Here is a 13,933-nt window from a genome sequence, read left to right as displayed (position 1 = left end):
GCAAATACTAAAGCCTAGATCTCTTAGGTTGGTCTAATACTATTTCTGTCCTGTGAGATTTATCAGAGTGCTATTTTGTCTATGGATTAATGACCTAATGATGTAAACAGCTTTACCTCATTTCTGTATTACAAAATGGTACCATGTATTATTTTATTAGAGTTACATAAAGCCTAATTTCTGATAACTCTAAATCTATACCACTTTAACTGTCATTACTTCATAAACTTTACAAACATGGAGAACAAATTTGGGCATTAAAATTTAAATTATTTATGTAACATTTCTATTCTTAAAAATGAAAAAGGTTATTTTCAAATGTGTTACAGTCCTAAATTATTGTTGAAAACTCAGAAAGCAGAACAACTACCATTTTGTTTGCAGTAATCTACCTGATGCTGCCACATTTTCCTGGAACCACTTTACAAATTTAAAATTGTATTTGTTTATACCAAAATATCCTTATTCTTTAAAAAGCCATAATAAATTATCATTCATTATATATTTTAGTGTAGACATTTAAGCAGTCAGGTGAATTGAAGATCTAAACAGAGAGAAATGCCAAACATAAAATCAAGAGAGGAATTTAGAGAAAAAGAATAGGCTAGAATGATTGATTAAATAAGCTCTGATTCCTCCTGAAACTGGACTTTTATGATTTCCTTCTTCCTCATCAAAATTTTAATTTCTTCCCTATATAAACCTTCAAAATAGTTGTATTTTAATGAGAAGTTTATATGAGTATTTTAAGTGAAACCTCTAGTTTTTCTTTCAATGTTAAAACATTCAGTAACAGACACTTGGGTATCAGTAATTACACATGGATAGAACATGAATATAAAAGATATCCGTGAGTTCTCACTATGTTCCTTCAGATTTGTGATAAAAACATTTCTATCATTCTTGTTACACCTAACACTTTTTAAATATATATTAAAATTAAACACATTACAATGGCATACAAGAAAAATTTTTAAATGGAGAGATTTGGTGTGACAACTGTCCTCAGTTTACCACATGTGTGGCATTTTACTTCATTTAACTCAATTAACAAAACTTAGCTCTTTTGATCTATGTGGCAAATGGATCTGGAGCCAAGCAGCTCTGGAATTGACTCTTTATTTTTTATTAACTAACTATGTGGCCTTAGGGAAGTCTCTTAATCTCCTGGAGGTGCATTTCTTTTGTAAAATGGGAATAATAGCTGCTTACACACTATGTAACAGACAAGAAAAAAAATTAGAGAAAAACTTTAAGTATAAAACAAATGATAAATTTCAACAGTTCTAAACAATGCTAAGAACAGTATTTCAAAACATTCTTTTTAGTATTAAAACAAATCACATTTAAACAAAGGCACTTTTAAATTAGGATAAGCAAATTGACACCTTTAAGGTCAGCACAAAGTATTAGTTTCTTGACAAATAAAAAGCGTAAAGAAATCATGAATAGAAACATTAAATACTAGTGGAACACAAGTAAAAAGCTACTGAAAACATTTCGTTATACATTAAACATTTTAGTATCTTTAATTACATAAATTCGGATTACAAGCAGCCAAATATTTCAACAAACTAATAATGAATTCTGTCAGCAGATGGCTCTAGTGACACTGAGATAACCTAATATTAAATACTATAAACAAAACAAAAATGTACTGAATCTCAGAACTCTGGAGCCAAAAAGAGCCACATTAATACTTCAGGCCCTCTTTTTCAAATTAAGATATCAAAGTCTACAATAATTGTCTCAAGGGCTCACTGGTATATCAGTGGCAGAACGACACTGAAAACCCAGATATCTCCCTTTAGTACTCTCAGTCAACAGAGAGGCATTTACTGTATTCCCAGTTATAGCACTAAAAGCCCTCTTCCAAAGTAATTCACAAAGTAATGTAACTTAGATATGTCACATTTACTAATTTGTCTATCACATCCAAAAATACACATATTTATCCAAAATCTCATTATAAAGATTTCTAAAGGAATATTTGGTAGTAAAAATAATGTTAAAAGGAATAGAATGTTAGTAATCATGTTCCCAGTCTTTGAGAGGAAAAGTAATTTGGTTTTTCTTTTTTAAAAAGACTAGGAAAGAATCAGTTTAACACTTCTATTTAATACCTCTTCCCACTTCTCAGCTCTAGAAGGGTTTCTAACCTTTGCTTCTTTAACCAATTTAGTAATTCAGATAGACTGCCTGACATAAAAGACAGAAGAAGCAGTAGAAGAAGTCAATTTATATAAATCAGGATAAAAACATACAGTTCTAATAAATGCTGAACTCTGGCTCAACTTTCCTATTTATCTACTGGTAACTGAGTCTAGGTTTTCTTTCACATTCCTTATCTTCAAGCAGAGACCTGAAAATATCTTTATTATATGCAGTCATTGATTATAATAAACTTACTACCCCTAAAAGTAAAGCTACTACTTACGCAAACCATATATCAAAATAAATTACTAACATTATATAAGTCATTTTTTGTAATAGTACTAGGAAAGAAGCTGTAATAGAAAATGCCTAAAATTAACACATCAATAAGTTTTGCTTCTGCCATTTAACTGCTCTGTGACTCGTTTCCTCACCTAAAATTTGAAAATAATATCTGTCTCATAGTTACATCTTTACCTTTCTTATTCAAAAAGAAATAGATTGCTATGATCTCATAATTTTCATAACTAGCAGAGGTTTCACTGTTCTTTTCTCTTCTGAGATCCTACAGGTTGTAATTTAGCCTAGAATTTCTCTATCCAATACAACGGCCTCTAGACATATATGCTATAGAACACTTGAAATATGGCTAGTTTGAACTGAGAGGTTCTGGAAGTGTAAAACCAACTCGTGGCAAGGTAATGGGGAACAGAAAAAAACAAAATACAAGATCCCTAACTCTGCAGGAAAGGCAAGACAAACCCAAGATGTTTAAAAACTTAGTAATGAAAGGAAAACAAATAGGTAACAAAGACTAATGAGTTTTACTGCAGAGACGAGATAATCCAAGAAGAAACGTTACTGAGTATGGGAATACAGGACTAGAGTTTAGCAAGTCTGTTATTATAGATCCTGAATCAGACCTTCAATTTCCTATCTATAAAATGTGACAGAAAGCATGTATTCTATCTAGATGAACTTAAATTAGATGAACTGTAAGTGATTAAATAAATTCCCCTTTATAGTCTTAGAAATGAGTATAAATTTGGTTCAGTAAACTAATTCACTCAATAAACAATCAAGTATTTCCTAAACTTTATCATAGTTTAATTTATTAGTGATATATTTTAGCCATATTTTTAAAAAATATAACTAACAGGGACTTCTCCGGTGTGTCCAGTGGCTAAGATTCCACACTCTCAACGCAGAGGTTCTGGGTTCAACACTAGTCAGGGAACTAGATCCCACATGCCGCAACTAAAAGATGCCACAGACGTGGCTACTGAAGACCCTGTGTGCTGCAGCAAAAATCAAAGATCCCATGTACCACTATTAAGAGCCAATGCAGCCAAACAAACACATATATATAAAACTAATATATAATTAATAACATCATATAGCTACATGAGTAAAACAAAATTCAATACTTAAAAAAAATATATTTTGGAATAACTGTGTAGCTGCACAGGACGTTAACAAAGAAACATATGGGGAAGTCCCATATGCCCTTTCCCCAGCATCTTGCATCAATACAAGTTTAGTATCTTCTGATTACATATTTGAAATAAAAAGGAAATGTGAATTATATAAAAATTTCTTATGAAAATAGCTCTAAAAGCTTTATATATATATATATTTATATAGTTTTTAAGTTTGAAAATTTAGCCACAAAAATTGATAGTTGTCTCATAGTAGAAATTGGTACCAGCTATACTTTTTGTGTCCACTGAGTAAGGGATACCATACCCAAGGGACACATACTTGTATGTGGAATAGAAAAAAATAATTTCCTTAAACAGAAATGTTCTTAAAAAAAAAAATAGTTATTCTGTAATTACCTACAAGTTGATCATCTTCTAATAATAAAAATGTCCATATTTGTACCAGGAAAGATTTGGCTCAATAATATAAATCATAATTATTCTATAAATACTCTTACAAATGCATTTAATAAAGAACACAGGCAGAAAGCTCTCCCCTAAACTGCTGTCAATATATTATTCATTCTTTTTTAACTGTATAATTAATATGTGGCTTTTATTCTGTTTGTGAATTGCCTTACAGCATATATACTAAACATGTAAACAAGACAAAGGAGCATCTGACACTGTATGCTGGACTAATTCCTATTTTATACATACTCAATACTTCATAAATTACATTTTGTAGTAAGTGCTTATGAGGCTAATTTTAAAAAACTGTCAAGGTGAATTTTTTAGGAAGTAAAAAATCTTTGATTATTACCAATAAATGCCAATAACTATTATCAGATATAGATTTGCATCTATCAGACGCACTAAGAAAAACTGGTACTTTAGTCTGGGACCCACTCGCCTGTCAAGCCCTGCTTCCAGGTTCTTTTTTCTTTGTTAGGAGTGTCCCTATCTGGGCAGAAGGAATGTCAATCAACAGTCACAAGAGTACCCTTGTTTGGGAATCCATTATTTTACAGCAAAAATAACTTAAACATAGTACAAAAAAAAAAAGAGGCATTTAAAAACTATAATAATCATATAGTTAAATGGACTATGTAGTATATTATAGGAATACTAGAGCGCACCCCTGAGTCTTTCCTAATGGCAGAAGCAGGTGTGGTGAAAACATTTCTAGACCATTTGAAATGCCAGCAAATGGAGAGTATCAACTGTTTTTTGTCCTTTCTACACACCAGTTTTAGGAGCCCTAAAAGAAAGAAATTTCCTTTTTTTTTTTTTTTTTTTTTTCCCAAAAAAGTTAAATTCAACTTTCTGGTCAATGAGTGTCCCATTTGGCACAATTCAACTATATACTCAATCAGAGAGCAAACATACATCTTTCTATTCTTTAAGTATTCCAACACTGTTACATGGACCTTTGAAATTTTCTAAAAACAATCAATTTTCATAGCAATAATTCAGTGTTAACATAGTGGTCTTTCAAAATAAAAATAAAAGAAAATCTACCCAACACAACTGTCAAGACCAAATAGTCTTAAAGGCAAGGTAAGAACCTTTCACTAAATCCCTCAGAAATGGCTCCCTCAAAAGCAAAAGGTGCCAAAACATTCATCTAGAAGGAAACACTCCCTTTTTCTTATTTAAAACTGGCTGGAATTTTATTTTTCAATTCAACTTAAAAAAAAAAAAAGGGGCCAATTGTGTTTAAATGGACATTACACTTTAAAAAGATTCAAAGTGAAAACCAAATTAATTTTCCAATATAAACAAGACAGATTCACAATTTTAAAAAATAATAACCTATTATCTTAATACTTGCTGTCAATAATCAGCAAATGGAAGACAAAAAAGAATCAGAAAAAGAGAATTTGGCTCAAAAGCTCTTTACAAAGTAATTTTAGTTACAGGAATTTTTGCCTTTAAACTTCTGACATTTTACTTTAGCCAAGTATCTAAAATGAGAAAAATACAAATGCAAATCAAGAACTGCTTGGTTGAGCTAAAATAATTATATGAAGTATTTTACTCTTCCCTATCCAAAGTACCTATGATTTAAATACTTACTCTGAGCCTGCAGCCATTTCCAAGTATGACGTTTCTGCTGTATCAACCCCCAATGGGATCACTATGCTCATGACGTTCGCCTCTGGTAAATTCGATTACTATGGAGTCCTATGCATTGGTATCCAAAACACTGGGGCATGCCAGCCACAGTGCTCATTGCAAACATCTAAGTGCATCCACAAACCCTGTTTAAAAGAAAAGGGAACCAGAAGTTAACAATCATCTTCATAGTCTCAGAAGCAGTCAACCTATAATAAAGGAATGTAAAATACATAAAGAAAGCATTCTTTATTACAATATCAGTATCAGTGCAATTTCCTCAGGCAGTCTCTATTTTGTTCATCTTTCTGGAATTAAGTAATGAGATTATGCTCAAAAGAAGTTTCTGAATCATAATCTTCCTCAGGGAATGAATTTAGGGTGCCATAAGTGGGATTACTAAGGCATATTGCTTAGTAAGGAACCAACAATTATTATTCATTTTGAAAAATGAAACAGAATTTCTTAAAGTACTTTCCAAAAATAAGTCTTCCTGGTTCAGTGAATGATCTAACAATAAACTAACAAACACTGAGTACTTACTGTGAACTAAGCACCACACTTACTGTGAACTAAGCTTTTACATGGATAATCTATTTAATCCTCACAACTCAAGTAGGGATCTCCATTTTACCGCCAAAGAATCCAAAAGTAACTATGGGTAAATAACATAACCAAAGTTGCTCAGTTTAAGGGATAAAACCAGAATTTGAAACAATTCTACTCTATTGTTTCTATATTTTAAATATAGAAACAATATCTGTAATAAAATTGTTTTACAGTGGTTGTCACTTTCTGTTCTACATAAATACATGTATATTAAGGGAGTTTCTCTATTTCTCCAGTTTTCTTCCATGAGTTAATGATCCCTAATACAATTAGAAAACTAACATACTTGAATTATGTTTAAAGAAATTTACCATAGTAAAGAAAATATATTCAGCTTCAATATCAATTTTTCCAATTTAAATTCATTGTGCATGCGTGCTCAGTTGTGTCTGACCCTCTGCGATCCCATGAACTGCAGCCCACTAGGTTCTTCTGTCCGTGAGATTTTTCCAGCAAGAATACTGGAGTGGGTTGCCATTTCCTCCTCCAGGGGATCTTCCCAACCTGGGGATCAAACCCGCGTCTTCTGCATTGGTAGATGGATTCTTTACCACTGAGCCACCTGGGAAGCCCAAAACACTGCTATATGTTCTATGTGTGAAATATCTACTTAAAATATTTCAGCAATGACATAATACAACTTGGAACAAAGCAGATAATCATATAAACAAGAAAAACAGTCAAAACTGTCCCCCTCATGTTATACCTGAAATACTGAAGACAACTATTTCTTCAAATAGCAATTCTTTATTTACCCTTAATTTTTACAAGTAAGCTCGAGAATATCTACTCAGGTTAATTCCTGTTTCACAGATGATACAGATTGTGAGTTCATATTTTATGGGGAAAAAAATACCAAAATAGGGAAATAACGAGGTAATAGTGGTTTGAATTCTCCAAGAAAACTAGCCTTTACTTTTAAACTGTATATAACTGGGGAAGAGCAACTAGATTATAAGTTACAATAAAAATATACAATAGGCAATTGCACTTGAAAGTTAAAAACGTAAACACTGGAACCTATCTCTAACACTTTAACAGTAGATGTGTGAGCTAGACAAGTGATTTAACCACTCTAAGCTTCAGGGTCTCTGTTTATAAAATGGGGATACATCCTCATACAGTTTCTGTGAAAAAAATGAAAAAATGACTATAAAGCATTTCATACACTGCATTATGCATATTTAGCAATCATTAAGTGGTAGTCACATAAGAGTTGCTATTTCATAATCAAAAAACTATGTGGATTAAATTAAAACTCTCTCTCATTTAAAGAGATTCTTCTAATAGTTTTTAAAAATAAAGTATGTAATTATAGCTCACTGTTTGCTATGATTTTACAGTTTTCAACAAATTAAAATTATCCTCTAAAAACAACTGCCCTAATCTACTTTTCTGCACCTGGGACTGTTTTAGAGTTACTTCATAAAAAGCTATATTTATTAATATGCACAAAGCTACAAAATTATAAAATTTCTAAACGATAAAATGCAAGCAATATATAAATCAAATGTTGCATTATTTTGTATTTCTTTAAAATGCTGAAGACCTGGACCTAAGAACAATTACAATTTAAAAAATTACTCCTTGTTGGTAGCATCTAGTTGGTAGACACTTTCTTCAGCTCAGCTTATCTTTCGACTCATAGGAAACTTTATCTTTTAGGTGTATGTTGCTAAATATATAGTTGTATGCTTTTTTTTTCCTCTTAAACCAGAGGCAGAAACTGGAAAACAGAAGTCAAATAATTATGTATTATTTTAGGTAACTGAGTAGTATTTCCAATCTAAAACCGTCTATTTGAGCATGTATTTAATAACAGTACAGCCCATTTTTACATAAATATACAATCTTCAATATATAACACTATACTTGAGCTGTTTCTAAATAGCAGTGAAGAACGTGCCAGAAAAACCTATTTCAGACAATAGCTTATATTTGTGCCATTACTGTCTCTCTCTCAAACCCTGCACAGTGCACAGAATGAAACAGGCACTCTACAAAGAACAGGTAAATGAATTAGAGCACCCAGGATGAAAATGCAGCTCTGGCCTCATTAATCAAATGAGTTGTCAACCTATGCAAGTAAGTGCTGTAAGAACAACCACATGACACTTTTTCCAGAAATGCACCTTTCTTCTAAAATCACAGAAGCTCACCCCCAGGATAAACACAGCATTACATCTGTAAAAGAACCACAGATGTTTGAGTTTGATTCAGCAGAGAAGATATCAGAATTTACTTACAAGAGGTCAGAAAGCAAGAGGTCATATCTTTTGAGATCATAAAAATGGCAAATATTTCACTTCATTATCAAAAACTACATAGCCAGAAAATTCACGCTGCTTAAAAATCCAGCTGGTACTTAAATCATAAACTCATTAGGGTCAAATCACTGTGTCTTCAAAAATAAGAAAAGACAAGACAATATAGTACACAGATGTAGAAGAGATGTGAGCTTATAACATGGGAACAACTAGAGAAAAACAATTCAACAATCGAAAAACTACCACAAAGGTTTCATATCTTATATGTGAATCAAAAACCTGGTTTACCCAACTGGCAAGTTAAATATATACGAAATATATTGAGAATAAATGGCAGCCATTAAAGAAATAATATAAAAGGAAATACCATGAGATGTCTGGTAAATCTGAGGTCCAAGAAAGAATACAGGTCTTCACAAAACCTGCTATCCAGAATAGACCTAGAAACCAAGTGAACATAGGAGTATTGAGCTATTTATTAATGGCATAAAAGTATATATAGTACTTCTAACATGGAACCTAAAACCAAAGGGATTCATAAAGACAGCAGCTAATTCTTAAAATGACAAATGTATTCTTCACTCTTTAATACAGATGAATGCAAACAGAAGCAAAGGAAACAATGCTAACTATCAAATCAAACTGGAAAGAAACTGAGAAGACAATATTACACAGAATTTCCTGGTAGTCCAGTGGTTAGGACGCTGTGCCATCACTGCTGAGGGCATGCACTCAATCCCTGGTCAGGGAACTACGATCCCGTGTATCACGGACAAAACAACAAAAACAAATGAGAACAAAAAAATGAAACAACCCCACAGATTCAGCACAGCAAAGGCACTGATACCAAAACAAAAACAAGCAAAACCATAAAGTAGGGAAAATGAGATAAAAGGCAAGAAGGAAAAAGAATTACATTAGAAATGTCTATCAGAAAAACAGGAAAACTGAGGCTGCAACCACATTTCAAGGGTTCAGAAAAAAAAAAAAAAACCCACTGAAAAGATGAATATGATACCAAACAGGCAAAAAGGTTGAAAATAAGGAAACTTGTTTAGGGCCCAGCTCAATTTAACACAATCTCTTTGAGGAAAGCATCACTTATTATTATCTTTCAGTTCTTAATAAACACCTTACATACATAGAACTCAATAAACATGTAAAATTAGATCCATGTTGACACTTTGGACATGTAACACTAAGAGAATAAGCGGGTGAATTTTGGGCTCAATTACTAATAGAAAGGAAACAAACTTGCAAGAAATTATGAGGCCACATAACTGAGATTTCCTTATAAATCAGAAATTAAACTGTCTTAATTATTCATATAAGATTTTAATTTTATTTATATCTGTTGACTAAGGTATAATAAAAAAAGAATACTAGTTGATCAAAACCTATTGCGAAGTTACTACCTATGAAACTCTGGGCACCTCATTTCACTATTGTGGGCTTCAACTATAAATGGAGGTAGGTTAGGCTGATGATCTTAGTTTAAATTTCAGTCTTAAGTACATTAACAGATAATTCCTGATAATCAAAATCTGATACATAGAGGATTCTAAAAACCTACAAAAAAATTATATATTTCTCCAACTGGGTTAATGTATCAGTACAGTGCTCCACAAGCACTCAAATGTCCTGAAAACAGGTTATAATAATGATATAATGATACAAATGATGATAAATACTGAGTGTTTTCAATGCTTAATCCTCACAATGAGCCTATGGCATAGGTACATTTATTATCTCCATTTTACAGATAAGGCAGAGAGGTTAAACTTATCCAAAGTTCCACAGATAATAAATTAGAAGAATCAAGTTTTGAACCCTAATGGTGTGACTCTAGAACCTACACACTAGTTTCCCAGAAATTAAAATTTCCCAGATGACTGGTAAAATAAATAATCTAGAATTTACAGCTAGGAGAGAAACTGACAACTGCCTCTCTCAAAAAGAAGAGAAATTAAATAACTACATAAGTGTTTCACTGCAGAACATCTGGACTATACACTTATTCTGGCTCATTAAGTAACAGTTAACAAAACCTACTTAGCTCCCTCCTCCCCACAAACCTCATCTACTTCATAAACTTACACCTATCCCACAACAATGCATTAAAACACTATGAAATATCAGTAAAGATGCACAGGCTCAAAGCCTAAAATTTGTGCTTAAAAGAGTATTTCACTGACAGTACAAAGCATACACAAGAAGGATGAAAATATTCAAATTCCCTATTATTTTCAGGAACAAACACATGCCTTGCTAGTGGGTTGAAAAGGCAACCCAAAAGTTAAGGAAACCAGGACCCAAATCTGAGATTACTCCTGGTGCCTCAGTGGAAAAGAATCTGCCTGCAACCTGCTCCAGTATCCTTGCATGGGAAGAATGAAGAGAGGAGCCAGGTGGGCTACAGTCCACGGGGTCACAAAGAGTCAGACATGACTTAGTGACTGAACAGCAACAATGTATACATAAGTATACTCATTTCCTTACACAAAACTATATAAAGCAAAGACCACCTATCTAACCAGTTGAATTTTAACTTGAGTCTCCTTTGATAACAATTTTGTTCCTAGAGATAAAAAATTTCATCAATTCAACTTGCACTGTGATAGTTTTGGTGCAAATAAACTCTTCATTTAGAAAAATCTTTCTTCTGGTAGTCAGGATTAATGCAGATGGACCTACTTGAAAAATGGAAACCTATATATAAAATTCAGTGTTCAAAAAGCACAGTTTCTGTTTCTATTTGAGAGTTCCACAGAGTTTCACTATATATTTTAGTACTAAATTCAGTATCAAATTAGCAATGCTTTAGTTTTCATATTCTGCCACTTATTAATAATGGTTACTTATTCTCTTGAAGCATTAGCTTCTCATCTGAAAATAGAAATAATCACAGAACAAATTTCTGAATTGTTTCAAGGATTCTGTGTGCCATTCAGTTAAGTATAAGGTATGATTACCAGATAATATTTCTAGGAATTAAATATTTAGGAAAAGTCTTTAAAAGATGAGTATTGGACCGTATGGCATATGCAGAAGCTAAAATATGATACAAATGATCTTATTTACAAAACAGAAACAGACTCACAAACATAAACAAATTTAGGGGAGATGGGAAAGGAATAAATTCGGAGTTTGGGATTAGCAGATACAACTTACTGTACATAAAATAGATAAACAACAGGGTCCTAACTGTATAGCACAGGGGACTATATTCAGTATCTTATAATAAACCATAATGATAATTTTTTAAAAAAGTATTGTAGAACAATTCTCAGCTATTATACTTGTAAAAGTCAATTAAAGTTTTTTAATTAAAGAATTTTTTATTAAGAATTTCTGACCTAGAGTCCATTTTTGTCAGTAAAGGAGAAAGGATGCTTCTGGTAACGAACTGCAAATTTAGAGAATGTGACAGAAGTAGCTGCACTTAAAAAGCCAACAGCCAAACCTCTTTATTACAAACTCTAAACGTACTATTTCAATTATTTTCTTAAAATAAAAACCTGTACAGAGTAATGGTTAAAATAACTAAGTCATATGGCCCTTGAAATCCCTTTGTACAAAATTTTTGTCAAAACAAGATTGGCTTTAATAAGATTAAATTCTTTAAAGAATAAGCCAATACCAGCCCCCATGATACTTCCCAACAAGCACCAGACCACCCCTATAGTTAAGAAAGAGGCACTTTTTCAAATCAGCTAATATTTGGCAGTACTCCAGGACAGCTTACCTTGCAACCCAGTTTACCTTATCTTTAGCTCACTAGTGATGCGAAGAGCTCAAAAACAAAACAGCACCATGAATACAAAGAGTGAGCCCTAATGTAAATTTTAATTGTTAATGATGTGCCAGGAGAAGGAAATGGCACCCCACTCCAGTACTCTTGCCTGGAGAATCCCATGGAGGGAGAAGCCTGGTAGGCTATAGTCCATGGGGTCGCAAAGAGTCGGACAAGACTGAGCGACTTACCTTACCTTAGCGTTGGTTCACAGAATGTAACAAATATACTATAATGATGAGAAATGTTGATAGTGAATATGATATACTGAACTATCTGTCTGGGGTACGACTCTTTCTAACAGGGTCTGGAGAAGCTATTCTAAACACCAATTCTTCAACCTGTCAAACTACTGCTATACTCCTCTATTAGCACCCTAAAACAACCTTGAATTAAAATAATTTCAATACTATCCAGTTTTTTAATGCATGCTATTACTTTAAAAGTGTTCATCATTCCTTAAAGTGTTGGATATCGCTAAACTCTAATGTAAAATCTAGCCTTTATGCAATTCAGTGATTAGCATCTGGTTAGAGTCTCCGGGTATAAATGTACAACTTCTGTTTCCTACACACACACACACAAACTATTCTCAGAATGAGTTTAGTCTTTGTTCATACTCCAGTATGTAAGTAACAAAAGTATTTCATTCTAAACTGTTACCTAATTCCAATTTCTACTTGCCATGTGGCCCACGACTATGTATCTTAGAATGTACTGCTTGATATACAAACACAAAAGAAAAATAAATCTTCAAATTTAAAGAATCACATCTTCCCAACTCCTTAATATCTTACTTTTATGTACAAAAGTAATGAGTACTATACTCATTACCACATGCTTCAATGGGTTCTAAACCTTCCTTCAGTTAGGGAAAAAAAGCACTGTTATTTACAACAGTAATTTTAAAACTGTGCTCCCAATAGTCCTAACAGAGCTGAGGATTGAGATAATAAAAGAAAACAGGGAAGCAAACAAAAGAAAATGAGAGACAATATGTTCTGTAGATTTAAAAGGAAAGTCTGAAGCTGTATGTTTTATGTGGTAGCTACCAAATGGGAAAATAACATTAACACTACTTAGCAATATAAAGGAATGAACTACAGACACATGCAACAACTTGGATGAATCTCAAAGAAACTGTGCTGATTACAAAGTCAACCCCCAAAATGTCACACATACTGTATAATTTCATTTATCTAACATTCTTGAATGACAAATTATAGAAATGGAGAACAGACTAGTGTGGCATTAATACTAAGAGAGTAACACCAGGGATCCTTGCAGTGATAAAACTTCTGTATCTTAACTGTGGTGGTGGAGATAGGAATCTACCTGTGATAAAAATGAAAAGAACTATACACACACACACAAGGACAAGTAAAATGGGATATCTGAACATACTCTGTGAATCAATGTCAATATGGTGCTCATACTGAAACCAGGGAAAAGACACACTGAATTTGTTATTTCTTACAACTGCATGTCAATCTACAATCACCTCAAAATTTAAAAATTTTAAAGTGACATTAAAATTGTGACCTTCAATTTTTGAGTACTGACAGAAACTT

At 32.6% G+C, this 13,933-nt stretch overlaps 1 protein-coding gene across 15 annotated transcripts in view; it reads right to left on the bottom strand.

The window, feature by feature from the left end:
- Positions 1 to 13,933, bottom strand: part of KMT2E (lysine methyltransferase 2E (inactive)) — a 93,257-nt gene that overhangs the window by 64,824 nt on the left and 14,500 nt on the right. For 7 of the 15 annotated variants that reach the window (XM_042249185.1, XM_060414669.1, XM_004007835.5 and 4 more), the window contains exons 2-3: positions 8,937 to 9,009; positions 5,655 to 5,839 (exon numbers count right to left, since the gene is read on the bottom strand). In XM_042249185.1, the coding sequence (XP_042105119.1) occupies positions 5,655 to 5,725 (71 nt within the window). In that variant the 5' untranslated portion in view covers positions 5,726 to 5,839; positions 8,937 to 9,009. Of the gene's footprint in view, positions 1 to 5,654; positions 5,840 to 6,613; positions 6,865 to 8,936; positions 9,010 to 13,933 lie in introns of all 15 variants that reach the window. The other 8 variants (XM_060414663.1, XM_060414661.1, XM_060414667.1 and 5 more) reach the window with 2 other exon arrangements.

The sequence above is a fragment of the Ovis aries genome, chromosome 4 (genome assembly GCF_016772045.2).
Source record: "Ovis aries strain OAR_USU_Benz2616 breed Rambouillet chromosome 4, ARS-UI_Ramb_v3.0, whole genome shotgun sequence".
NCBI lineage: Eukaryota > Metazoa > Chordata > Mammalia > Artiodactyla > Bovidae > Ovis > Ovis aries.
The sequence above is the reverse complement of the archived record's forward strand: the minus strand, read 5'-3'. Positions and strand labels throughout refer to the sequence as shown.